The sequence below is a fragment of the Moesziomyces antarcticus genome (assembly GCF_000747765.1).
Source record: "Moesziomyces antarcticus DNA, scaffold: scaffold_v10022, strain JCM 10317, whole genome shotgun sequence".
NCBI classification, from domain to species: Eukaryota; Fungi; Basidiomycota; class Ustilaginomycetes; order Ustilaginales; family Ustilaginaceae; genus Moesziomyces; species Moesziomyces antarcticus.
In genome coordinates this window covers 33,401-58,949 of record NW_014638988.1, presented here as the reverse complement: position 1 = coordinate 58,949, position 25,549 = coordinate 33,401, and the positions used below count along the sequence as shown (strand labels likewise).

At 59.3% G+C, this 25,549-nt stretch overlaps 8 protein-coding genes across 8 annotated transcripts; 4 read left to right on the top strand and 4 right to left on the bottom strand.

Annotated features, from left to right (window-relative positions):
* Positions 1-847: 847 nt before the first annotated feature.
* On the top strand, positions 848-3,274 carry PAN0_022d6092 (uncharacterized protein; the record flags this gene model as incomplete). Its single annotated transcript, XM_014798470.1, has 1 exon — positions 848-3,274. The coding sequence occupies one exon, from the start codon at positions 848-850 to the stop codon at positions 3,272-3,274; it is 2,427 nt and encodes an 808-aa protein (XP_014653956.1).
* Positions 3,275-3,502: 228 nt separating this feature from the next.
* On the bottom strand, positions 3,503-4,627 carry PAN0_022c6091 (uncharacterized protein; the record flags this gene model as incomplete). The annotated part of the gene is made up of 1 exon (XM_014798469.1): positions 3,503-4,627. One exon carries the CDS (start codon positions 4,625-4,627, stop codon positions 3,503-3,505), a length of 1,125 nt encoding a protein of 374 aa, XP_014653955.1.
* A 532-nt stretch (positions 4,628-5,159) lies between these two features.
* Positions 5,160-9,671, top strand: PAN0_022d6090 (GPI inositol-deacylase protein; the record flags this gene model as incomplete). Its single annotated transcript, XM_014798468.1, has 1 exon — positions 5,160-9,671. The coding sequence occupies one exon, from the start codon at positions 5,160-5,162 to the stop codon at positions 9,669-9,671; it is 4,512 nt and encodes a 1,503-aa protein (XP_014653954.1).
* A 786-nt stretch (positions 9,672-10,457) lies between these two features.
* On the top strand, positions 10,458-12,854 carry PAN0_022d6089 (glycoside hydrolase; the record flags this gene model as incomplete). Its single annotated transcript, XM_014798467.1, has 1 exon — positions 10,458-12,854. One exon carries the CDS (start codon positions 10,458-10,460, stop codon positions 12,852-12,854), a length of 2,397 nt encoding a protein of 798 aa, XP_014653953.1.
* A 702-nt stretch (positions 12,855-13,556) lies between these two features.
* PAN0_022c6088 (uncharacterized protein) lies at positions 13,557-14,672 on the bottom strand (the record flags this gene model as incomplete). The annotated part of the gene is made up of 1 exon (XM_014798466.1): positions 13,557-14,672. One exon carries the CDS (start codon positions 14,670-14,672, stop codon positions 13,557-13,559), a length of 1,116 nt encoding a protein of 371 aa, XP_014653952.1.
* Positions 14,673-16,028: 1,356 nt separating this feature from the next.
* Positions 16,029-18,449, bottom strand: PAN0_022c6087 (uncharacterized protein; the record flags this gene model as incomplete). The annotated part of the gene is made up of 1 exon (XM_014798465.1): positions 16,029-18,449. The coding sequence occupies one exon, from the start codon at positions 18,447-18,449 to the stop codon at positions 16,029-16,031; it is 2,421 nt and encodes an 806-aa protein (XP_014653951.1).
* Positions 18,450-21,238: 2,789 nt separating this feature from the next.
* PAN0_022d6086 (pseudouridine synthase) lies at positions 21,239-23,608 on the top strand (the record flags this gene model as incomplete). The annotated part of the gene is made up of 1 exon (XM_014798464.1): positions 21,239-23,608. The coding sequence occupies one exon, from the start codon at positions 21,239-21,241 to the stop codon at positions 23,606-23,608; it is 2,370 nt and encodes a 789-aa protein (XP_014653950.1).
* A 194-nt stretch (positions 23,609-23,802) lies between these two features.
* On the bottom strand, positions 23,803-25,443 carry PAN0_022c6085 (maf1 protein; the record flags this gene model as incomplete). The annotated part of the gene is made up of 1 exon (XM_014798463.1): positions 23,803-25,443. One exon carries the CDS (start codon positions 25,441-25,443, stop codon positions 23,803-23,805), a length of 1,641 nt encoding a protein of 546 aa, XP_014653949.1.
* Between the last annotated feature and the right edge of the window lie 106 nt (positions 25,444-25,549).

Below are 25,549 nucleotides of genomic sequence, written 5' to 3'. Positions count from 1 at the left end.
CACAGACAACCACATCCCAGAGACAATCAACCTGTCCTTCATTTTATCTGTATCCGGCGAGCGTCGCATCACGCATCGTGCGAACGAACAGTGGATCAATGAAGCTCGATTTTCTTCCCACGCCTTCAAATCAAATCATATGAGCCTCATTTGCATCACCTGCAGTTCCACCATGCAAGGTCGGTGGACTCTCGATGCAAGATCGTGGGCTACTGTATCATATCAGCGGCCGATGCTCGAATCATTCGAAATTCGAGGGAGCCTGGCATTCCATCCGGATGCTCCGTGCGGCAACTGCGGTATGGGAGGTGCGCAGAACCACCTGCGCCTGCGTCACTCGGGGAAAGACTGACGTGTGCTGACCGCATCATCGGACACGGTTGGAGTGCTTCAGTGCACAGCTTACGCCAAATCACTCGTTCTAGTCATGTCCCGCTCGTGATCCCCTGGGGCCTCGGATGTGGTTGTCGCTGAGACGGCTTGTGGTAGCCACCGCGAGAGCCCTCTATGACCAACAAGTATGGTATCAGAGTAAGAGAGACAAGGTATCATGACACCGTGGGTCGGGCGTCAGTATGATGCGTGTCCGCGCCTACACCAATGCGACGAACCCACCAATGGAGCATTGCTTCTGTTTACCGTCAAAAATGTCATTTCGTATCCATACTGAAGCTCAAATGAGATGCATGGTTTCCACCCACAACGTGATTGTCTTGTCCATCGAGACACACCTGATACATGCGCCACGCGCCTTCACGCAACTGTAACCCACTTGTGGGCGATGGATGAGTGTTCCAAGTGTTACTGATGGAGCATGCCTTCAATTGGCATTTATAGGGACTATCGGATGGAAGTTGTGACCTTCATCCGTCATCCGCGAAAACATCCTCGAGTCCGCCGGAGCTCTGACGAGCGCTTCAGCGTCACGGTAATGATCCCCTTTCGCGCCTTGTTGGGCATCCTCGTGCTCAGTGCTTTCGTGGCCGCGCAGCCTATCCGCCGCAGTGATGGCATTCCCACAGCCGAGCCTGAGCTGCTCTCCAACTCGCTCAATTCTCGCATTTTCCTTTCGAAGCGCGCTAACGATGCCGAGGTGCCGGATATTGCTGGAGGAGCTGGTCACGAATACGGGGTCTGGTCGCAAGGCGACACACTGCGTATCGCCACGTTCCTGGCAGGCGATCACAACATCTTTCCGCGCAACTCGCTCGCAACTCCCGCGGTGCAGCAGCTCGCGGCTGTCTACAGGCCGTACCAGCGAAACTTTCCTGCCCGTGGACTCCCCCGGGACGGCATGAGTGCCGATGCAATCGTCACGAACCTGTTCGAGGTCAGTGGCCGTGACCGGCTTCGACAGATGCAGGCCGTGCTAGGAACTGTGATCGACAATGCACTGGCATTCCGGCTGGATCGAACCCGGATCCAATACCTCGAGGCTTTGCGTCGTCGGTTCCACGTCTCCGAGCAAATCTTGACGCCGACGGCGACAGAGATCGGGGATTTGGCATTGACTAGGGTTCCAGCTCCTCCAGTGGAGTACGATTCGGCGTACTTCAACAGGATGGCCGAACACATAGAATGGGTGGCTCGTCGCATGAACACTCGCCAGATGATCGTGACGAGGACCACGCCTCCGTTGGCGATCAACTTTGCCCTTCTCGGACACCTCGAGGATGAGCTCGACAGGGTCATCTCGACCCCTTCCGTCCCTTCGCGCCAGCTCAACACTTTGCTGCGACTTCATCCGCGCGATGTTGCCGGAGATGAGGCTGCGCATCAAGGGGGTCCGACGCGCCAGCGCAGAGATGCCTGGACCTCGTTCGACGACGAAATTGCAGAGGAAGAAGCACTCGGCTCGAATTTGAGCACGCCTCGCCGCAAGATGTTGATCAAGCGCCAGGCCGATGTGCGAGAGCATCTTGGTGGCCAGCCGTGGCCGATGCGAGAGATGTCCGTCGAGGAAGCGCTTGGTCGCAACGCTCTGGAACCGACGGATCCGGGCGCCATTCCTATTGCCGAGTTCTGGCGTAGGAACATCGACCTGCTGGCTCCCATGCGTGGCAACGAACGACGCCGACAGCAACTCGCCGGCATGTACGAGCAGTACCAGCAAGTTGTTCCGATCACCGGGCGCGCCCTGAACTTCCATGATGCCAATGCCATCGTTGAGCAGACGTACATGTCCGAGGGTCGCAATAGGTTCCGGCACATGACGCCCATTCTCAGGTATCTGGTGGAGCATCGCAGCCAGTTGCGCCTCGACCCGGTGCGCGTGGCGTATCTCGAGGCGTTGTTGGGCCGTTTCCGAGAGACCGAGCGGCTCTTGACGCCCAGCGCGGAAGAACACGCCAACGAGATGCTCCGCCACGCTCGAATCGGAGAAGAAGACTTCCGTGATGTACAAGTGGTTCGGAATACCCTCCATGCAGTCAGTGATGGCTCGGAGCGCATTTTGAACCGACTCGGCTCGGCGAGGGAAAACCTTTGGCGAATTCTGCAGGACCTGCGCTTTGTCAACCATCTCGAGAAGGAGATCGAGGAGATTGTGGACAATCCCGTTTCCCCTGCCGCACGCGGAGTCCGACGGTTAGTGCCGCGTGATGGCATCCAGGATCAAGGAGCAGACGCCAGCATTAACAAGGCCAATACGATCGAGGAGCGTGCCGTCAAGGAGCACCCGCACACAGACGAGGAGATGCGATTCGCCCTCAGCGGCATCGGCATGCACCTGCAGGACCAAGCCGCACGACCGATCGCATCTTGGCGCCTTTCCGACGCGATGCTTCTGCTGCACGATCGAGTTCCGCACGACCTCAAGGCGGTCCTCCGCGGTGGGTGGGTAGCCTACCGAGCCAACCATCCTCGCATTCCTTTCGATCACGCTTTTCTCTCGGACCAGGTTCGTCTAGCGCCCTACTTTAACACCGACAGGGGCGCGCGATTCGGAAGCGCCATCCGCGTCATCGACTCGTTGCTCAGCAGGCGAGGACGACTTCAGCTGACCGACACGGCTGTCGAGTACCTGGAAGCGCTCAAGGCTCGCTTTCAGCGGACTGCCGAGTTGATGTTGCCTTTGCCGAGTGCGGTGCGAGCCGAGATTCGGAACGAGTACAGCCAAGGTACGCCGCAGGAACACGAGCAGATGCTGCGCAACCTGCTGTTCGATCGCAACCTCCGCATCAGGCGAAACGCGCGCGAGGTCAATATCGACGAGTCGCTTCTGATGAGCTTCGAAAGCGAGATGGACATTTTCCATCGCTTGCCGGTGGTGTAGTCCTCACCCAAAAGCCATACATGCGAGGGGTGGCTCCACACAAAGCGACGATGATATCGTAGCAGTAGAGATGGTCCTCTGTATGTAGAAGCATCCGATTCCAAAAATTGCCGCTGTCTCCACCAAAGCATGCTAGACCGTTCGAATGTACGTTTGATATGTTGTCATTTGAGCGTGGGTATATAGGATCGAGATGGCGCCGGCGCTCTTGATCAGGACGAATGCGGCTCATTCTTGCACCTCTTTCCTCCCCTTCTTCTCCTTCTTTTCCTTCTTCTCCGGCTTAGCCTCTCCGTCCTTCTCCGACTTTTCCTTCTTGACCTTCTTGAGCTTCTTTTCCTTGTTTTCCTTCTTTTCCTTCTTTTCCTTCTTTTCCTTCTCGTCCTTCTTTTCCTCCTTCACCTCGGTCTGCTCCCCTTTGAGCTTATTTGTCTTGGCTTTCTTGTCGCTAATAGCTTCTGCCTCGCCATCTCGCTTACGCTTCTTCGATGAACTCAGATCCTTGTGGTCGGCATCATCGTGTGTCTCCGGATCTTTGATCGCCGATGACTTGGTCTTTGTCTTCTTTTGCTTCTTCCCTTCTTGATCGCTTGGCTTCTTCTGGGCATCCTTGCTCTTCTTCCTCTTCTTATCTTTGGAGGTCACGACGGGATCTGCCGAGGATTCGGACGCCGGTGTAGGGGACGATGCCGAACCTTCCGACTCCTTGAGTTTCTTTCGCAGAGCCTTCTTGGCGAGCTTCTTCTGCAGAGCCTCGTCGTCTTTCTTCTGTCGCTTCTTCATCGGCTTTTCTTCCTTGCTCGATGACGCAGGTAGATCAGGGGAAGAAGTAGATGAGGAGGAGACCACGTTGAGAGCCGCATCGACCTCGACATCGGAAGCAGCGGGAGTGTCGTCTGCTTTCAAAGTTGGTGGGGATGAAGGAGCGACCTTGAGCGGCGGGCTCTCTTCAACAGCAGGAACGATGGGTTTGCCACGAACAAAGTTGCTCATGAGTGTTTTTCGGGCGTGTTCGCGCTTGGCGAGGGAGGAGAGCGACATGGACGCAGATGCAGCCGAGCGCGCGCCCATGTTCCAGGAGCTGGCGGATTTCTGGCCGTCTGAAGCAGATGCAGGTGTAGATGCGCCTGATGAGGCGGGTGACGGGCCGATGGACAGACTCTTTGCACCTGCAGTGAAGATGCTGTTCCACCAGTCGTCGGCGCGATCGCGGTCCTTGCCGATACCAGAGAGGGTCTTCTTCTGGGTGATGGCGAGCGGCTTCTTGAGGCCGCGACCGGCCTTGCCATCAAGTGGCACGCCGACGCCCTCCCAGCCCTGCGACACCAGGAATGTGGTGGTGTTGAGCGGCATGTCGTTGTCGAGTACGATATCGGATAAGGTGGTGGGTGGCACAGAAGAAACCAGCTGAACGACAACTTCCAATCTCAGGCACAGCTCGAGGCTGGCTGTCCGTGGCCGTTCCGCAAAAAATTCAGAAAGCAAAAATGTGCGGGCCAGGGTCCTGCCGCTCCACAGGCCGAGTTCCGAGATTTGGACATCGGCGCGTGGCTGCTGAGGTGGAGAAAGCACGGTCGATTCGGAAGACCAACACCGAGCTTGCTGAGAGCTATCCTTCACCCCGAGACCATCTCTTCCTTGGGCTTGCAGACGTGCAAGCACCCGCCACTCGTCATTTTCGATCTCTGAAACGGCGCGCGAGGGTGTGTCAGTGCGCGAGTCACGTGGCAGCTGGTATAATCAGTAACGATCGGATGCACTCGTTCGGTTCGCAGCACATGTCGTCGGAAGAGCCGATAGAGGGCATTCGTCTCTGATCACACCGACCAGCAGGAGCAGCACGAAGGCATCGCCACGTCGCTTTGCGTCGCAGACAAATACAACAATGGCGACGGTCTCGGCGGCGGACCGCTCCTTGTCGCGGCCTTCGCGTCGGCTCTGGCTGCCCTGGCTACTGCTGGCGATCTCGTTGATACTGGTCACCTACTCGGTCGACTCCTTCCTCCGCCTACCGCAGCAGCTTGCTATCTCTCAGCAATGTCGCATGTCACGCATGCGTCCGGCCTACATCGACCATACAGCCGACCTCGAGACCTTCTCGCCTTCGGGCTTGTGGCGCAAGTATCGTCTCTACCTCTATCGCGAGCGCGACTTCGACCCCATGGATCTGCCGTCCGGTAGTCCCGCCCTCTTCGTGCCCGGCAACGCTGGCTCGTATGGTCAGGTCCGCAGTGTCTCCTCCAGCGCGGCGAGGCAGTTCTACAAGCAGAACAGCGGTGGTCAGCTCCGAGACGAGTGGAAGGATGCGCCCGCCGGCGTGGCTCACACCGACTGGTACACGCTCGATTTCAACGAGGACTTTTCAGCCTTCAGCGGATCCACCTTGATAGAGCAGGCAACGTTCATCAACGAGGTCATCGCCTACCTCTCCAACCGATACGCATCACCGGCCACCCGCAACTTTGCCGCAGGCGAACGCAATACCACCGTCCCCATCCTGGCACATAGCATGGGAGGAATCGCTGCTCGCCTCGCTGCCCACATGCCAAACTATCCACAGGGTAGCATCGACACCATCGTGACTCTCAGCACGCCTCACGCCTACCCACCAGTCCCCTTTGACAGGAGCACCGAATACGTCTACTCGCTCATCAACCGACCAACGCCTGCAGCACCATCTGGCTCGCCAGCCTCAGTACCACCCCTGCTCGTCTCGGTGGCAGGCGGCATTCTGGATACACAGCTCCCTTCGGACCCGTCTTCGCTTGCACTGGCGCGTATTGGCGAGGATGTGGCTCCTTCGCGCATCTCGACCTTCACCACCTCGCTGCCTTCCCTCTGGTCCTCCGTCGACCATCTCGCAGTCATGTGGTGCGATCAGCTCCGCGAAAAGATCGCCCGAGGATTCCTCCTCGACATGATGGCTTTCGGTCGCATCGCCCAGGATCGCTCGGCAGGGGGCATCACTGGCAGAACAAGCTTCCTGCGCAGAAGGCGTGAGCTTTGGAGGCGAGCACTCAGCCTCTTCGACTCCTCGGATGCCGGTAACGGCGACATCGGACCTCTGGAGCTCGTACCGTCAAAAGATTCGATCTACGACGAAGAGCTCGAGTCTTTCGTCGTCGAGGGAGAGACGCCCACATTCAACAGGCCCGCGTCTGGCGTTGACTCTCCACTGCTGATCGGCGAAGACAGCTTTGTCTACCGCGTACCCGCCAGACTGGGCGAGGACGACACCGACGTACATGCCTTTGAGCTCATCACCAATCTGTGCGTGGGCTGGAACCCTTCCTCGGGTTTGGGCGCTCCTGTCCCGCAGCCCGTCGAGATTGTCGTGCAGACATGCACGAGCGATCCGGACTCGTCTGATCCCATCGCTGGAAGGAAGATCTCGTGCCAGCTCGTCATGCCGTGGCAGTGGGAGCTCGTGCCGCCCAGCCTTCTCCCTCGTACCGACATTCTGAGTCAGGGTCCTGATGCTCCGGCAGCCGCCAATGCTGCTGAGAGCAAGCCATTCCCAGATGCTGAAGAGCCGTACCACGTGCCTGGCCTGGCGTTCCAGCGTCTCCGACTCGATGCTGTCGTGCTCAAGAGGCGCCGAGTCGACTTTATCCGCGTCGAACGAAAGGCGGTCTCGGGCTCTTTCGTACACGCGCGTGGCCTGAAGAGCTTTATCCGTGCAGGCTGGATGCGTCAAGACAGCGGCCGAGTCGAAAAGCATGGCTCTGCCCATGTCCTGACCCCGGCGCAGAACACCGCTACGCAACAGCATCATCAGGATTACGGATTGGCCACCGTTGGTGCAACCCCAATTGCAACCGAATGGAGCCTCAAAGGCGTCGGCTCTTCTCTGCTCGCCAGACGTATCGAGGTGGTGCTCAGCCAGTGCCTCGTCGAGAACCTCGCGCGCTACACGCTCGTCACGAACGACGAGGTACAGTACTCGACCGATCCGTCCTTCTCGCCCTTTTTGCACGTCTCGAATCGAGCCACGGGTGATTCGCGCTGGTACCCACAGCTCGCCTCGCCTCAGCTCGTCCGGTCGATCCGCAACAGGACGTACAAGGGCGAGGCCATCACGTTCCCTCTGTCGCTCCATGGCAATGCGCCCTTCATGCCTCCGGCGAGACAGAGCGTCGATGAGGTCAAGGTGCAGCTGTGGTCGGACTCGGCCACACTTCTGCCCGTGCACGGCAAGCAGCTCAGCTGTCAGTCGCCCATCGAGTCGATCCGCATCTCGATCGACTGGAAGGCGTCCGCGGGCCTCGTCCTTTTGCGCTACCGCTTCTTCTTGGCGGCCTGGCCACTCGGACTCTTGGTGGTTTGTGTGGGGCTCTCATGGCTCGCGTGGGCTGCCAAGTCGGACAAGGACGTTTTCCCAAGCCCTCTGCATTCCATCATGCAGCCGGCGTTCCGAACGCCCTTGCTGGGACACCGAATCGACCCGCTGCTGGGCCTGTTGGCATGTCTGACTGCCGGTCTGCTGTTGGTCGACAGCATCCGCCTCGCGCTGTACAGGGCGCTGCCTGACGCTCAATCTCACGGGCCTTCGTCGTCGCTTCTCGGCATCGTTCTAGGTCTGAGCGAGCACTCTTCCTCGGCGGGACTCGTGCCGTGCTTCATGGCTGTCTCGTACGCGGCACTGCTCGCCATTGTAGCTGTCGTCCAACTCGGATTTCGCTTCACAGCAGCGGTCATGCGCAGGTGCGGTCTCGGCGGCGAACTCGACTGGGTCGGTTCGACTGCTTCATCGTCAGACCCGCTGCGCTGGAATCCCCGCTCCATCGCAGGGCTTGCACTGCTGTTGCTCTCGGTCGTCCTCTTTGTGCCGCATCAATTCGTCTTCCTGTGCATCTTCCTGCTGCAGATGCTCAACACGCTTCGTGCCCAGCTCGAGCTGCAAAGTTCCCCGAAAGCAGCACCGGCAACTGTGACTTCGCCAAGAGCACGGGAGACACGCCTGCACCAGCATCTGACCATCTTTTTGGTCCTCTTACTGCTGCTTCCTCAAAAGGCGAGCTTCCTTGTGACCTGGGTCCGCAACCTGGCTTCGGTCGGAATTACCACACCCAAGACCACGGCAGCATGGATGGACCACAACGTGCTCGACGTTGCGCCAGTTGTCGTGCTGGTATGGCTCATGGCCGGAGGACGGAGGCTTGAGCCGCCGCGGAGCGGGCTCGAAGCAAAAGCGGTGGCTGCGGGCTTTGGTGTCGTTGGCTGGTATGCGCTGGTGTGGGGCATCAGGTACACCTACCGGACGTACGATGCGTTCAATGTGCTGTGTGCGCTGCTCGCCATTTGCCAGTGGAGGTCCAGGCGTGGGGGCAGCTTGCGCAGTCATGACCGCTCGTCGCGCGCAGGAGGCAAGGATTCTGACGAGACGCTCGGCATGCTCCACAACCAAGACGGCGCCGAGGTCAGCTCGACTTCCAAACTCGGCAACGGACGACAAGGCGAAGCGTACGAGCTGGCAGCTCGCTCAGATTCAGAACGCCTGCCCATCCACCATCTTGCTATTCCCGCCTCGCTGGCTTCTTCCCAACAAGATGCAGCGGCAGAGACCCCGGTCGAGAGGGAACCTGACTCTCAAAGCGATGCGGCGCAGCCGAGCACCAGCACGTCGGGAGACAGGCTGGACACGCTCATCGGCCAATACCTCGACGTGCTTGATCGATATCAGCAATTGCGCAACGCCAGCTGCGAATCCTTCAGTCGCGGCTACCTCAAGTTGAGCCGGGCCAAGATGGAATACGGTGCGTCTCGTTTGAGCAGCAACTCGTATGACTCGCGGCTGCTCGGCGAGATCCGTGCCAAGGTGGATGCCAGCTCGTCCAAATTGACCGGTGCCGCTGCAACAAGCGCGGAAGCAGGACCGAAGCGGATCTTGGCAGAAAGATTTGTGCCTGACTACTCGCATCTCACCGAGGGACAAGGCGAAGCAGAAAGTGTCCTTGTGGGGCTTACGGACGAGAAGGAGTGTAGTGTTACGGCGACGAGACAGGAAAACACGGCATCGGTATTGCGCAGAAGGGCCGGACCGGTGTCGCCGGCTGGGCAAGATGCGGCGAATCGCGAAGAGGGACGCGCGAGCTTGCCGAGCACCTCGCTTGGCACCCGGTCGGCCAATTCCACGGCGCGAAAGATCGGCCAGGACGACGAGAGCAAGGCGGGCAAAGATCACCAAAAGAGGTTGCCGGATGCGCTCTTGCAGTTCGGTGGCCTGCCAACGCCATCGTTGCGAGGAGCGCAGGTTGACCTGAAGCGCTCTCTCGACCAAATACTGGGCGTTGGTGTGGAGCATGCACCGGCTGGCGAGGGACTTGTGCAGCTCGTGTCCCAGCTGGACTACCTGGCAAACGAGATCGCAGAGTTGCGACGTAGCGATGACAACTAGACATCGAGTATGACATTTCGTAAATCTCGCTGCATTCGGAAAGCACCGACCATCTTTGATGGCGCCTCGCCCGTCACTGGGAGCATGATCAACGTGGGCGCCGTGTGGCCGATTCGCGAGTATTTGTTGGCTTGCAGCGCGCAGTGTGTGGGGTGCAGCGGATCTCGTGTGGGGGCATGGAGAAGGACGCAAGGGGGTTGCGCAAGAAAGATGGTCCGGTGCAAGAGGGTTGAGCCGTGTGCTTGGCTCGCTTAGGTGCACCAAAGGTTTGACCGCGCGGTCGAGCGATGGAGGAATTGGCCGGTGGCGGCCGATTGGATGGAATTCCGCATCGGCATGTAGGAGCATTTGGCGGAGTTGGACGACGTCACGTCGCAAATCGCAGGTTGGAACCGTCGGGGCAAAGCGGTTGCGAAGGGTTCAACTCTGCACTTCGCTTCTCAGAAGCTGCTCGGCCTTCCTCTTTCACCCTAAGCGAGCGTGGGGGCAAACTTGGGCATCTGAAGCGAACAACACGATTTGACCGAGCACCGAATGAGACGCAGCGGAAATGACCGACGGTCCCCACACGGCTGTTGAAGCGCCCCACCCCCACTCCCGCATGCCCCGCAGAGCCCCGCATTGAGAAGCACGATACTACCGGCGACCCTCGCTTCGCCCCCTTCGCCTCTTTGTCAGCACACAATGCCGAAGTGAGACTTGGGGCGGGTATAAAGACAGCCCTGCCCACAAAGCTGTCCTACCCTTGCTACATCAACGCCCTTTTCTCACGACCCTATCGCTGTGATGATTGGAATCAAGCCGGTTGTAGTGGCTGCCGCCCTCGCGCTTGGAGCCGTGGGCGGCTCTGCTGCCCCATCGAACTTGGACTACACTCGCGATGTGTTTGCGCGCGACAACGGCGCGCACTCGTACACTGGGCCGTACGCCGACGGTGGCGTGTGGTCCAACGGATTCGCCAAGGCCAAGTCGCTGCTCGACCAGATGACCGTCGAGGAGAAGGTCAACATCACCACCGGCTACACGGGCAAGTGCGTCGGCTTCACTGGTACCGCTCCGCGTGTCGGACTCGAGGCTCTCTGTCTGCAGGACGGTCCCGCCGGTGTGCGTCCTGCGCGTCGTGTCTCGCAGTTCCCCGCTGGCGTCACCACCGCTGCGACATGGGACCGAGATCTGATGGCACAGCGTGCCGAGGCGCTTGCTGAAGAGTTCCGCGACAAGGGCGTCAACATCTGGCTCGGACCCGTGACTGGCGGTCCGCTGGGACGTGCTCCGCGCGGCGGAAGGAACTGGGAAGGATGGAGCCCAGACGAGTACCTCTCGGGCGTCGCCTCGTACCTCACGGTCAAGCACGCACAGTCGAAAGGTGTGGTAACTTGCGCAAAGCACTACATCGCCTACGAGCAGGAGACCTACCGCAACCCTTACAACCTCTCCGAGCCGTACGAGATCTTCCCTGTCCTCGAACAAGACCCCATCGACAGCATTCTCGACGACCGTACCACGCACGAACTTTACCTATGGTCCTTCGCCGAGGCGGTTCGTGCCGGCACAGGCTCGGTTATGTGCTCGTACAATGAGGTTAATAGTACTCACGCATGTTCCGATAGCTACAGCTTGAACACGCTGCTCAAGGAGGAACTCAACTTCCAGGGAGCCGTGATCAGCGATTGGGGAGGAACTTGGTCCAACCAGGATTCGGCGCTTGGCGGTCTCGATGTCTCCATGCCCGGTACGGCGTACAACGGCAAGTTTGGCAACTTCTTCGGCCAAAGCCTCGTCGAGCTCGTGCAGAATGGCTCGGTGCCCGAGGCTCGTCTGGACGACATGGTGCTGCGTATCCTTGCACCTGCGATGGAGATGCAGGACTCAAGCTACCCGCAGCCTTCGTTCGATGTGCGCGATCTAACACGTCCGACGAACAACGTGCGCCGAGACCATCACAAGATCATTCACCAGATCGGTGTCGACTCGGTGACGCTCGTCAAGAACAACAACTCGGACGGCCGCGGTTTGCCGCTCAAGAGCCTCGACGAGCTGCAGACGGTGGCGGTGATCGGTCAGGATGCGGGAGACAACATGTACGGCGCCACGAGCTGCGGTGAGAACGGTCAGTGCAACATCGACGCCTTTAACGGGACTGTGACCATCGGCGGCGGATCGGGTTGGGCGTTCCCTCCGTACGTCATCTCTCCCGCTGCGGCGATCCAGGAGTACGTGCGTGCTGTCGGTCCCGATGTCAACCTGCACTTTGACAACTGGGATCTGGAGGGTGCTACGGCTCGCGCCAACTCGAGCGACGTTGCGCTCGTCTTTGCCAACACGTACGCCACGGAGAACCAGGACCGCCAGAACCTCACGCTCTGGGCCAACGCCGATGAGCTCATCAAGACGGTGGCGAGCAACAACAACAATACGGTCGTCGTCCTGCACACTCCCGGTCAGGTGGACGTCGAGGCATGGATCGACCATCCGAACGTTACTGCTGTTCTTTTCGCCTACCTTCCCGGCCAGGAGGGTGGAAACTCGCTGCCCAAGGCTCTGTGGGGAGAGAAAAGCCCTAGCGGTAAGCTGCCCTTCACCGTCGCGAAGAACGAGAACGACTACCCGCCCAATACCATTGTCACCGACCGCGTGACCGATCCAAAGGCGACGTTCGACGAGAAGCTGCTCATCGACTACAAGTGGTTCGACTACCACAACATCACCCCGCGCTTCGCTTTCGGTCACGGCCTTTCGTACGCCAAGTTCAACTACGCCAATTCGCTGAGCGTTGCACAGACTGCCAAGGCGGACAGCACGTCGGTGCAGCAAACCAAGGAGAAGCTCATCAACAGCAATGCAGGTCTGTACGACATTGCCGTCACGCTCGAGACCGAGGTGACCAACACTGGCAGCATGGCCGCGTCCGAAGTCGTACAGCTGTACGTCTCGTTCCCCGCATCGGCCGATTCGAAGGACAACCCACAGCCCATCAGGACGCTGCGTGGCTTTGAAAAGGTCAAGAACGTCCAGCCGGGCGAGACGCGGAAGGTGTCTTTCGAGCTGAGGAATAAGGACATTGCGGTTTGGTCGACGCTCAACCAGGGCTGGAAGATCCCCGAGGACAGCCCGCTTACTTTCAGCGTCGGTTCCAGCAGCCGCAAGATCCACTCCACCGCAGAGTGGACATACTACCCCTAGTCAGCTGCATCCGCACACGCTCGCTCAAGGCTCATCGTCAAGAATGCAATGGCAACACGTTTCACACTCGAAGAGCTGGTACAGGTTGAAAGTGGATAACGGGCTTCATGCATTTGCGACACCTGAAAATCAGCGACGCGAATGTGGGTAGACGAGGAGAGTGCACATGGAGAATGAGTGAAACCGTTTGTTTGAGTGAAGGACTTGGAGGAGTCGAGGACAAGATCCATATAGAGGTAAAAAAGGGCCGACGGCGCTCTGGCTGGTGCCGATTTGACACCTACCAGTGCCTCCTATCGATCGAATCTGCCGGTTTGTCGTCCTGATTCGCAGCCTGCGTCCCAGAGAGCTCCTTTGGTACGACCAGGACAGCGACCATCGCGCTACGTTCTCAAACTCATCTTCAGAGGCGTGAATCATATGTGTGTTGCGGCGTCGCTTGGGTCTTGAAGATGTTCGTGTTTCTCGTCTTTGGTGTCGGCCTTGAGCTCACGGTCAGAGTCGACCACGGTAAGACGGCGGCATCGTTGCATACGGACAAATGCCTTACACCCATCGCTCAACTGACCACACTGAATACAACGGCAGCACATTCGCATGCAAATGTGGTACAGGGTGAAAGTGGATATTTGCACATTAAACGAGAGATGATGCAAGTGGTATAACTACATTGTGGATACGAGACAAACTTGGGATATAGCTTTAGAACTGGGGGAGAGAGATCTTGGTCGTGTGGTCGATCTGTTCGTCGAGCGACTCCTGGCGCGGGAGGATGGTTCCGAAGAGCTTGTCCCAGACGCGGGTCTGCTTTCCGTAGTTGCCAGAGGTCTTCCAGCCCCTCGAGTGGTGGAGGTCGTGGTCCTCGATGGTGAGTTCCATGCCGAGCTTCCTCATGGGCCAGCTGACGAGGTCAAAGGCGGGCGGACCTCCGAAAGCGCGGATGCCAGAGTGGCCGGTGAGCTCGATGAACATGACGTGCGTCCAGCAGAAGATCCAGTCGTAGTAGCTCATGCTGACGATGGGCTTGATGGTGAAGTAGGCGAGCAGCGGAACAAAGACCACGTCGAACCATTCCTGCTCCATGTCGGCGTAGAGAGAGAGGATGGGCGTGGGATGCTTGGCTGTGTGGTGGGTACGGTGGAACTTCCAAAGCGCATCGGACTCGTGCATGACGCGGTGGTACCAGTAGAACCAGAAGTCGATGGCGAGCGAGTAGAGAGGCATCATGAGAGGCAGCCAGGGCGAAAGCTTCATGGGCTCGTCGCGGTTGTAGATGACGAGCGTAGCTGCGGCGGGACGGAAGAAGGCGGTCATGAGGAGCGAGTTGAGTACCTGCGTGACACGCACATCGGGCACGCCGTCACGGGCGGCATCGGCCTGGAGGTAGCCGACCTTGGAGGCGACGGAGCGCAGCACGTTGAGAAGGTTGCTGCCGAAGAGGGAGACAAAGGTTCCCCAGTAGAGGATGTTGGCGATGGGGTGGAAGTTGCGTCCGGCCCACTGCATGTAGAGGTACTGAAGTCCGATAGCGGGAAGGATGCGCATAGCGATCCAAATGTGGTGGGTGAAGTTGTTCCAGACGGGCATGGGGTCGTCCTTGTTGTGGTGCACCGCAGTTGCGTTCTGTGGAATTGGGTCAATGCCAAAGAGGTGGATCATCCAGTGGTGGAATCCCCAGGACGACTTGTTCTCGGGCTTGTGCCATGTGGACTTGAGTGGGCCCTGCGAGGGACGGATGGGCTGAGGCTCGAGGGGAGCCATCTTCTTCTTGCCCGCAATCGTTGGCTGAGTTGTTGTGGTTGTGGTTGCGACCGTCATGGTTGCGGGTAGGTGTGTGAGGCGACTGAGGAGGTGGGGATGGAAGCAAACACGAAGCGATTGGAGAGGCTATATACTTTGTGCTCGTCGTTTGCTTGTCTTTGTTGGGGAGGGGGAGGATTGCGGGGTTGGACAGGTGAGCATGCTGTGGCTGCGGTTGCCGTCGCTGTCAGACAGGGCAAAGTAGCGTGAAATCTGGGCGTGAGTGTGGAGCGGAGTCTGGCCGCCGCCGTTTTTGGAAATTTTTGTGCCACCCTGCAGTTTCACGGCGTTGCCTGTGGGCGCAGGCAGCCTTCTCTCACATGCAGTCGCGGCTGCCACGGTGGGCGTTCGTGTGAAACACTCTAACCCACACCGCTCAACAGTGGCCCAGTGGCCTCGACACGTCATTGCGAAACATCCAAGCCAACGTCGGCCATATCCGCCGCAGCACAGCAGGCCCCGCCCCAAGTGCATGGACCTTCGACTTCAGGAGGCACATCACATGCGCATGCATCGCAGTTGTCGAGCCGCACTTGCATCTCGATCGCGAGCTATCGTTGCCCAGACGGTGTGAGAGCATTCAGACTGTGAATCGTAGCGAGCCGATGGGGCTGCGTATAACTCGGTCAATTTTGCCACATTCGTCGCGGTCGGAGATTTGTGGCGGCAGCACGATGTGGGGTCGAGCATCGACTCAGACCCGCGGGGGTGACCCACTGCACAAGCTGGGCCCGTATCGCCTACCTCGTCTGCCAACTGCTCACGCCATGCTACTGCACGCCTGTGCGATGTGCTGAGTCGGCAGTGCATTGCGGCTGCCAACGAGCTGCGTGAAAAACTCGCATTCAGGAGCTTGGACCTCGTTAGGCTGCATCCTCTGTCACCCGCGGTCGGTGCACAAGACTGAGCCAAGCTTGGGCCAAGGGCAGTCTCGAGATGTCCGCGGCGCAGATCCAGCGATAAGCCGTGGCAAGATCAAGTCCAGGCTGAGTCGTGCTGGCTGAATTGTTCGCAGTCTAGTTAGCAACGTGTGTCACAAACACGACGGCTTGAGTTTCGTGCAGTGGCGGCTGCGGATGCATGAGGCCTCGTCACCTGCGCGTGAAAACCGAACCAAGAATTTCTCATCTCCGATATTCCAAATTCTTTCACCCGATGATCGGATTCCCGCATGGTTGGTGGCGTCCGATCCGACTCATGATTTCATTTCGGCGTATGCTGTCAGGCTCTGCAAGCGACTTCATGCGCCTCCTCGGCTTCACTCACGTCCAAAAGGCAACAACAAAAGTAAACCAGGAAGGTATATTGCGATCCATGACGACGTTGACGACGTTGACGACGTTCGACGAATGCGACAAGCCTGCTGCCATGCGTCTACTCGACGACGATGGGCGAGACGGCACAGTAGTCGAGGTTGTGCACCGAGGTGTCCGGGTTACCGGCCCAGGTCGGGAACGGCCTAGCCTTGCCACTGCCGCCAAAGACAGCAAAGGTGAGGATGAAGACCAGAGTCTGCGTACCACCGTCGAGCGCAGCCGAGACGATGTAGTTGTACTTTGTGAACCACACGGGGCGGTACTTTCGCAGCCAGTACTGCGCACCGAACCCGATCAGGAAGTACGACATGATCGACGCGTTGATGCCCACAAACAGCCAGCCGAGGTACCACGAGATGATGGAGAAGTTGAAGTAGCTCCATGCGCGGTGCGGCCAGATCTTGTTGCCAAAGTACATCGGCAGCGGCACCGCGAAGCCCACCAGATAGGCGATCGTCACCCATTCGTACTTGGCTCCGATCGAGAACATGTCCTTGGCGATCGACCACGCAATAGCGAGCGTGTTAAATTGCTGGATGTTCTGTCCCGACCAGATGTTGGTGCCCTGGACCGACTTAAGAACCTCCGCTTGATTATCGACGATTGAAATCATCATAACGTAATTGAGAAGGGCACCAACGAGGCAGCCGACGACCTGGACGGCGAAGGTGCAATACGGACTGAGATGGACGTACTGCCCGAGCTTGAGATCGCGAGCAAGCACCTGGCCCATCAAGCAGGCGTTGTAGGTGTAGCATGTGAAGTAGAGGTTCGCCAGAGGGCGGCCGGGGAAGAGGTAACCAGCAAGCATCTGGCAGATGGGCTGGATGTTGAAACCGAATCCAGTGATGCCATACTGGGCGCCGAAGAAGAGCAGGAAGACCATGGTGAACAGACTGCTGAGGATAAAACCCCACCATGGCAGCGTTGACTTCATCACGTAGAGGCAGACGATACCAACGATCCAGGAGACCACAAGGAGAGCACCCCACCACCACATTGGTGCCTCCTTGTAGCCGTTGCGCATCATGACCTTGTAGTGAGGATCGCACCTCTCGTCGTTGAGCTTCTCCTCAGCCCAGGCGGCCTCCTCCTCGGCGGTACGCTTGTACCAGAACTTGTACCAGTTGGGATCCGAAAGCATTTTCTTGATGCTGGATGGCGACGCCCACTCCCAACCGGCCTTGAGGTCGTCAAAGTTCCACAGGAGCATGTGGGTGAAGGTGGCGGTGAGACCAAGGTTGGTGGTAATCAGGTAGCCAAGGTAGGTGGCGGTGATCCAGGGCAGACCCTGGGCATCGAGAGCCTTTTGGTCGATGATGAACTCGGGCGTCATGATCGACGTCTGGTTGTAGATGAAGGCGTTGGTGCCGTTGGAGGCGTTGTCGAAGAGCTCCTGCGAGAGGAAGGGGAAATCCTGGGCGCGGAAGATGTTGCCGTAGTACAGGCCCATGAAGAGGACGATGCAGCCGAGGTAGCCGACCACCGAGTTGACCATGGTCTCGAGCGGCAGCCACAGCGGCGAGCCGAGCGAGGCGATGTACTGCCAATCGAGACACAGCGAGAGGAAGCCAAGTCCCTCGTTACCCGAAGCACCACCGAAGAGGTTGGTGAAGACCATGTCGTTCTGACGAGCCAAGCAGAAGATCGACACACCCTCGAGTACGGGGAAAATGTACTCGGGGAAGATTTCCCACACAAAGATGATGCCGGCGACGACCCAGAAGACCTTCATCCTCTTCTTGACGATCGTCTTGCTGTCGGGAGCCTTGCTGCCGTGGAACGTCTCGAGCAGCGAGGTGAGAGGCAGGTTCTGAGGCCACAGCAGTTTGACAGGGTAGACGAGCACGCTACGCAGCAAGCCAGCCATGGTGTACCCGATCAGCTGCGACGAAAGCACGAGAAAAATACCGGCTGCCTTGGAGGGGTAACCGCCGTAGAAGAGCTGCTGGGCAGCAAGCGCCTCGGTGGCCAGCGCAGACTGAGTACCAGCCGACGCCATCAGCGTGATGGCGGCGTGTTCCTTGAGGTTGAACGGGTGCGGGTTGAACCAGCGGCCGATGAAGCCGGACTTGGGGATGACCGCAGCCATCGCCTCGCCAATGGCGTACGCGATGACAGTGAGGAAGACGAGCGAGACGTAGATGACCTGGGGCTTAAAGTAGAAAATCTCCTGCAGCACCGAACCGAAGATAGCCAGGCCGAGACCGAGGAACCACATGCGGAACGTCCAGGGGTTGAGCGACGGGTCATCGTCGAGCGAGAGCACCTGGGTCACGATGTCCTTGGCCGAGGACACGACGTGGCCTTCCTCGGGCTCGGGCGTCTCGCCGGCATAGTCGGCATCGGCACGATCACCCTTGAGCACGTAGGCGACGTTGGAGACCTCGACGCCGTCCTTGTCGCTCGACTCGTTCTTGAGCTTCTCGGAGCTCGTGTCCGAGCCTGCCGCAGCAGGCTTGACGTCGATGGGGTCCATTGCGGCCTATCGCGTTGGGTGTACGCTTGGTGATTACGCGCACGGGGGGAAGAAAGGGAAAAGAGTCTTCACAGTCCTGCAGACGGGGGCAGGCTACAGCCGGGATGAGGGGGCGGCGGAGTGAAGTGGGTGGACCTGGGGGGATCAAGGGGAGGTGTTCTGGCCTGAAAAGCTCTTGTATATGTTCAAACCATGTGGTGCGACTGGAGATACCATGTGGGCCAGGTAGGGTCAATCAGCTCTGCAGCCAGGGTCGCGTTGCTTTGGGTGGCGAAGAGCGGCGGGCGACTGGCATCAGCCAGGAACAGCGCATGCAATCTTCAGTGGGTATGCATAGGGGAACGGACCGCCGAGCGCCGCGAAGAGCGTTGCGACAGGCATTGGGCTCAGAGCAGGTGCGGGATACTGCTGCTGCACACGACGGGCGCTCTCGCTTGGAGACGAGCGGTATCTGATGTGGCTCTGCCGACCTCGCGCGACGAGTTGATTAGGATGCGAGACGGCCAGCAATCAGTACATCACAGGCGTCGTGCGCGGCATCCGACGGCGAGCGTGCCGAAGCGGCAATTCAAGGTCCGTACCAGCCGGCAGCACAAGGTGCAAGCGATCCTGCTGGTGCAGAACCTCTATACCACACAACCCAGTTGCGCAGGTCGCTTCGGTCCCCGCTCCCTCTCGCTTTCCCCCATCCCCGCGTGCTTCAACAAAGCTCGGCAAAGCTTGACCGCTCCAGGTTCAATTGTGCCGCAAAGCTCGCGGACACGAGTGGCAGAGCTGTGGAGCCGTCAACTTTGCTGTGGGTGCTCCGAAATGAGAACGTTTTGAACATCTGCACCCGGTGGCCGGCGGGTGAATTCAGCGGCTGGCGAATCTAGATTGTGACAGATCCCGTGCGGTGTTGCGCACAATCAGCCGGCGGGCAAAGCAGGCTCGAAAGGGGCCATTGCACGACAGGCCGACGGGACACGGCAGCGTTAGGGCGACGTTGCTACAAGACAAGGGTGCATGCCGGCGGCAATGCGAGAGAGCGTTGGCCGGTGTTGCGCACTGTGCCATCCACCAATCACACGCGCCTTCACACATGCTGCAAGCGAAGAGCGTTATCTAGGCTAGGTGCGAGGTCGGTGCGGGGTAAAAAGCGTCGCGTGTGATTGGAGCCGCTGCTACAGAGGCCAGGCATGAGTCGAGGTGCTGCCGAGATGGCCGATTGAGATGGACGAAGCTGGGAGGCTCGGACGAAGGTCTTCCGCTGTCAGAACGGCGAGCGGTGCATAAAGCGGAGATTCGAATTTGCCGGTCGCCGCGCGCCAGCCGTCGTCGGCCTTCTTCGCTTCGTGCCAAAATCAAATTGCAGACCATCTCGCCCGCCGTCTCGGTCCGACAACAAGGGGGTTGAGGGTTTTGGCCACCCGCATGGTCGGTCATGTGCTCGATAGCTGGCTCCACGCTTTGGCCTTCCATGTCGCAGCGATAAGTGATAGGACCAGCCTCTTCCGACCCCGCATCAAATCAAGCGCGGAAGATGATTACATCGGGCGGCAGCTCGCACAGTGTTCCACTGACGATCCAATCGCAGTGGCCGCACGTCAGATCGGGGCTCTTTGAGCCGCTACCACGCTGCCTGCGACAATCTCCAGTAAAGCTATGCAGATCAGCTGGCAATGTTCTTCCAACACACCAGCAGCACCGTTCTCAGCGAGGCATGCCATATCTGTGTCTGCAACGCGGAGCGGGATTTGAATTCGCACCAATTCCTGCCGGCGGTCCAGGCCGCCTTCTTTTGGTTTTTCCCTGCATGTCAATTTGCACCTTTGCCTTGGAGCAGATAGGGAATGCCCTATGACCCTCCCATCGACGTCCGCAATTGATCACGTTGAGTGCCGGCAGTGCCATGCACCTTCGGATCAATCGGAATCGACGACCGCGAAAGCCATCGATTGGGTGACGCAAGCAGCGCGCCCTGCCAATCCTGGCAGGCCCTCAGAGCGTCGCTTTGCGTCGGCTCTAACCATTCGCCGCTCGAACGTCAAAACCCACGATCCCGGAACGCTGTGGGTGCAGCAGCAGAGAAACGCGTTCATTGATTGGTGGCAATGCGTGATTGACTTCGGCGCGATTTAGGTGTCGCCCGGCACTGACAATCACGGAGCGTGGTGGTCCGTCGAACTGAGCTCCCTCGCGGCCAGTTCGGCTCGGTCAACCTTTGCGAGGCGTCCGTGTCAATCTGATCGCCTTGATCCTAATCCTCAATGTGAGAGCGCTTGAAACCAGATGAGCGTTGGTGTATGCGGATGTCTCCGTTCGCATGTAGACATCTGCCATGTGATGCCGCTCAGGCTCCTACTTGCTTAGATACTGTATCGGCGCAGGCAAAGGACCACGTGAGCAGCCTTTCTGTCGTTCCGGTTTATCAGCATCATTTCTGTGGCAGTGACAGCCGATGAGGCACCTGGAGCATTGAGAACGTCATGAGATCCTGGCTCGCGCATTGGACTCGACTCGCACATCTGCAAAGAGCGGCCATGGACGATAGCGCTGAGGGAGGGCATCAAGAAGATGTCGCTCGACGAGCCTCTCGTGCAAATATTCTAAATGTTCAAAGTCTCGGCGCAACACATTTTTATTTTCGAGTCGGAACTCGGACCTCCAAAAAGTGGGATCTTCAGGGCCTCTTTTTGCATTTCTTCCGCCTCGGCCTCGGCTTCTTTGGCTCCACGACACCGCTCCCACACTGACCATCCTCCTCCTGCACCGGAAGCGACTGTCAGCAGCACCAAACAGCATCAGCCATGACAGACGGATCGTCTGCTGCCGATGCCGGCTCGAGCCCGCTTGCCAAGCGACAGAAGCTTGATGATGGACCCGCCGTCCCCTCCAGCACCGAGGCGGGTGCCGAGACCAGGATGACCGAAGCACGCGCCGGCATCACCGCATACGTCGAGCCGAAGCTGGCCGGCTTTCAGGGCATCATCAAGCAACGCTTCACAGATTTTATGGTCAACGAGATCGACCTCACGGGCCAAGTCTGTCGCCTCACCTCGCTCGATCCTACCCCGGGCAAGTACCTGCAGCAGCTTCGACCGGAGGACGCCCCCGCACGCTCCGCCGAGCAAGAGAAACAAGCAGCGGAGCAGGCCGCAAAGGAGCAGGTGAAGGCGGCGGTACAAGGAGGCATGTGGCCCGAGGAGGCGGATTCGAAGCTGGCGACGTTCTTTACGAACGAGGCGATCGTCGGGCTCAAGGAGATGTGGGCCAAAGGGCGGCAGAGCGAGAACATGGCAACGGGTGCCAATGCGACGCTCGTCTCGGCAGCCAGCATCACAACACGGCCGTTGGAGGACAAGGAGCAAAGGACGCAGGTGCACAAGCTTGTGCGCGAGCTGTTTGCAGGAAAGCTCGCGACCGACTCGTGTACGGTCAGGCCCCGGGGCTCTCGGGCCGGAGACGATGACGAAGACGCCATGGCGAATGGCGGCGGCTCGGCGGCTGCGACGAGGATCGCTGTGCGCTGGGCGAATAGGTCGGACCGACGGGCGGGTGATGGATTGTCCGAAGAGGCGAACAACTCGCCGCCGTACATCCACTTTTTGCTGCACAAGACCAACCGCGACCACCAGGAGGCTATGGGCATGCTTGCCGAGAGCCTGAGGCTCGGAGGTGGAGGTGGCGCGCGCGGGAGAGGCCGAGGAAGGGGAGGCTTCGGTGGACGCGGAGGAGGCAGGCCACCAACCAAGGATCTGTCGGTGGCAGGCACCAAAGACAAGCGTGCAGTGACCGTGCAGAGGGTCTCGCTCAAGCGCAACCGCAAGACGCTCGACGACGTATACCGGCTGGTCAACGGCATCAACGCCGACATTGCTGCAGGCGCAGATGCGAATGCCAAGGGCAAGGGTAAAGGTCGGACCGTGGCAGATGCCGTGAGCAAGAGGGCTGATCGTGGCCTGCGCATCGGCCATCTCGAGTACGCCTCGCAGCCGCTGAAGCTCGGCCAGCTCAAGGGCAACGAGTTTACCATCACGCTGCGCAACGTGCGACCGAGCACGGGCGGCGAGGTGGACGACGCATTTGTGTCGGGCGTGCGTGCGTCGATGGACGTCATCCGCGACCAGGGGTTCATCAACTACTTTGGCATGCAACGCTTCGGCACGGGTGCGATCCCCACCCATCACATCGGCATCTTGATCCTCAAGAACGACTTTAAACAGGCCGTCGAGCTGCTCATGACGCCTCGAGCCGCGTCCGGACCCGATGCGGATGATGGCGACTCCGCGGACTTACTCCGTGCCAAACAGCTGTATGGAGAGGGAGAGCTGGAAAAGGCCTACCTTGCGGTGCCTAGGCACTGCGTTGCGGAGAAGCACATTCTCGATAAGATGCGCAGTAACAGGTGGAACCAGGGCGACTGGACGGGTGCGTTTGGCAATGTGCCGCGGACGCTTCGGCTTATGTACGTGCATGCGTATCAGTCGTATGTATGGAATCGCCTTGTCTCGGAGCGGATTTCGCGCTTCGGCACGCACGCGGTGGAAGGCGATGTCGTCTTCACCGACAATACGGATGACTGGGACGCATATTCGACTGGACACGATGCTGAAGATGCCGATGAAGATGACGATGATCTCCGCAACGCCAAGCCCGAGCTGGCTACGTGGCAACGACCTACCAAGCAGCTGTCTGCCGCCGACCTTGGTACGGCGAGTATCTACGATGTAGTGTTGCCGCTTCCGGGTTCGTCCATCGACCTGCCGGAGGGATGGATGTCGGAACTCTACCACACGATCCTGGCTGCGGACGGGCTGAGGCATGCTCAACTGAGCGCATCCAAGATCCCAGAGTATCAGCTGCGCGGATCGTACCGTCGTATGCTCGTGCGTCCGCGCGCGTTCGAGTACAACATCACCCAGTACACCGATCCCGACATCGCCCTCACGCTCACCGACGAAGAACGATGCCTCGGCCTTCCACCCACCACCGACGCAGACACGGCAGCAGAAGGCCAAAAGTTCACCGCACTCACACTCAAGTTCCAGTTGCCCTCGTCGTCGTATGCCACCATGCTGATGCGCGAGGCACTCAAAAGCGATACCGCCAGCTTCAAACATCGCCAACTCACCCAGGCCAGCCAAGACCAACACTTCAAAGGCTCCGCCACCCAATGATCTCCCTCCCTCCCTCCCTCCATCTCATCATCCTAGCTCGCGTTTCTTTATCAATGTCACAGATTCCAATCATCACGCGCAATATCGTGCCTGCGCAGAAATCGGTGCGTTGCCAGAGACGGCCGTACAAATACAAACGAGTCATAACCAATCGGGATCACTTGAGTCGACCTTGCCGCGGGCGGGCGGGCGGGTTACGCAGCCTGCTTCTTGACGCGCTTCTGGTCGAACGTGCCTGTCGAGGTGTCGGATGCACGCTTGCTGCGCATCGAAGTGCGCGTTGGGCGCATGGCCGATTGCAGACCCGTGCCGATGGCGGCGCTCGCTCCTGCTGGGGCGCTTGCACTGAGCAGCGCCGCATCGAGCGAGGGCACCTGCCTGCTTCCGTCGACAATCACCACGCTCTCCATGGGGTCGGTGGTGCGCACCGCACGCGGCGATGCGTGTGGGAACGGCGACAGCGACGAGGGCGCCGGACTTCCCGAGCCGGCGCGGATGTGTCCGGGACGCCCGACGCGCTTGAGCGAGCCCGTCGAGTCGGTCCTGGCGATCGCGCGCTTGGCCAGCGAAGGTGCAGCCGCTGCCGTCGGCGCAACCGAAGCCTGCTGCTTCTTGGACGTCGACGAGGCGCGCTGTCGGGCAGGAGCCGATGCTGGCGTGGCAAACCGGCCAAAGTGGCCGTGCGGTGAGCCGAGCGAGGCACTGAGAACCGGCGGCGGCTGGGCATACGCCCACGTAGAGGTGGGCATGCCGAAGCGCGCATTCTTGCGACTCCACACAGAGACGAACAGGATGCGTTTCATCTTGCGGTTGTAGAAGAATGCAAACGTCGACCAGAGCAGACCGGCGCCCGTGCCGTCCAGGTCGTCCTCCTCGTCGTTGAAGCTCGAATCGTGGTACGACGAGTAAGACGCAAGACTCGACGATTCCATGGATGGACGCCTCTTGGTGTCGAGACCACCGCGCGAGAGCACCACATTGCCGTCCGGGCCAATAGTGGCGATGGTTTGCGGCGCCTTCTTTGCGCCTCCAAGCCCCTCGCCATAGACGTCTTCGTCAAACATGGGAGCGTCGACCATCTCTTCGTCGTCGTCGGCATGCATGGCTCGCGCTCGCGGCGTGTCCTCGCGGCCGCGCATGCCAGGGCTGTCGTCGTCCCAGTACTCTTCGTCGTCGTAGGGATCATCGTCGCCCAGATCACCCTCCTCCTCGGGCTCGGCGCTCGCGTGCGGGTCCGAGTCCATGTCCGGATGGAAGGTGTACACCTCGCAGTCGGAGACGTTCATAATGTCGTCGAGGATGTGCGAGAGTGCGGGATGGGTGATGAGAGGCGGCAGAGAGCCAGTGTTGAGGCCGGAGCCGGGCGAGCCGCCTGTGGAGCCGAGCGCAAAGCCGGGCTCCTCGAACGATCCTGGAAAGGAGCTGTAGGAGCGGGGCGCATTGGACGAGGTCTTGAGGCTGAGCAACGTGGTGCTGAGCGAATTGAGCACCATGGCCGGGCTGGACTCCTTGCGAAAATCGGCCGGGTTGACCTCGCTGAAGTCATGGTCGGGGAAGGCGACATTGAGCGTTGCGATGAGCAGGAACAGGGTCTTGCGGGCCGAGGCCTGGTCGAGACGACCAAAGGGCGACGCCAGCGCCTCCTCGAGATAGTCGGGCGGCGAAGTAGAGGCCGAGCTGAGATAGGTGGACTCGAGGTTCTTCAAGAGGCGCTTCTCCTTGGAGACGGTTTTGCACGAGTAGGCCTCCATGCGGGTGAAGACCTTGCATTCGGCAGACTCGAAGGTAAGCGCCCTCGAGAGGAGCTCGAGCTCGGGGTACTCGAGATACTTCATCGTGTGGTTTCGGTGAGCGGAGAGAGGGCTGTATTAGCATCAAGGGATGGCAAGGATTAGCGGTAAAGAGAAGGCGCGAGCGAAGAAAGAAGCAGTCAAACGAGCG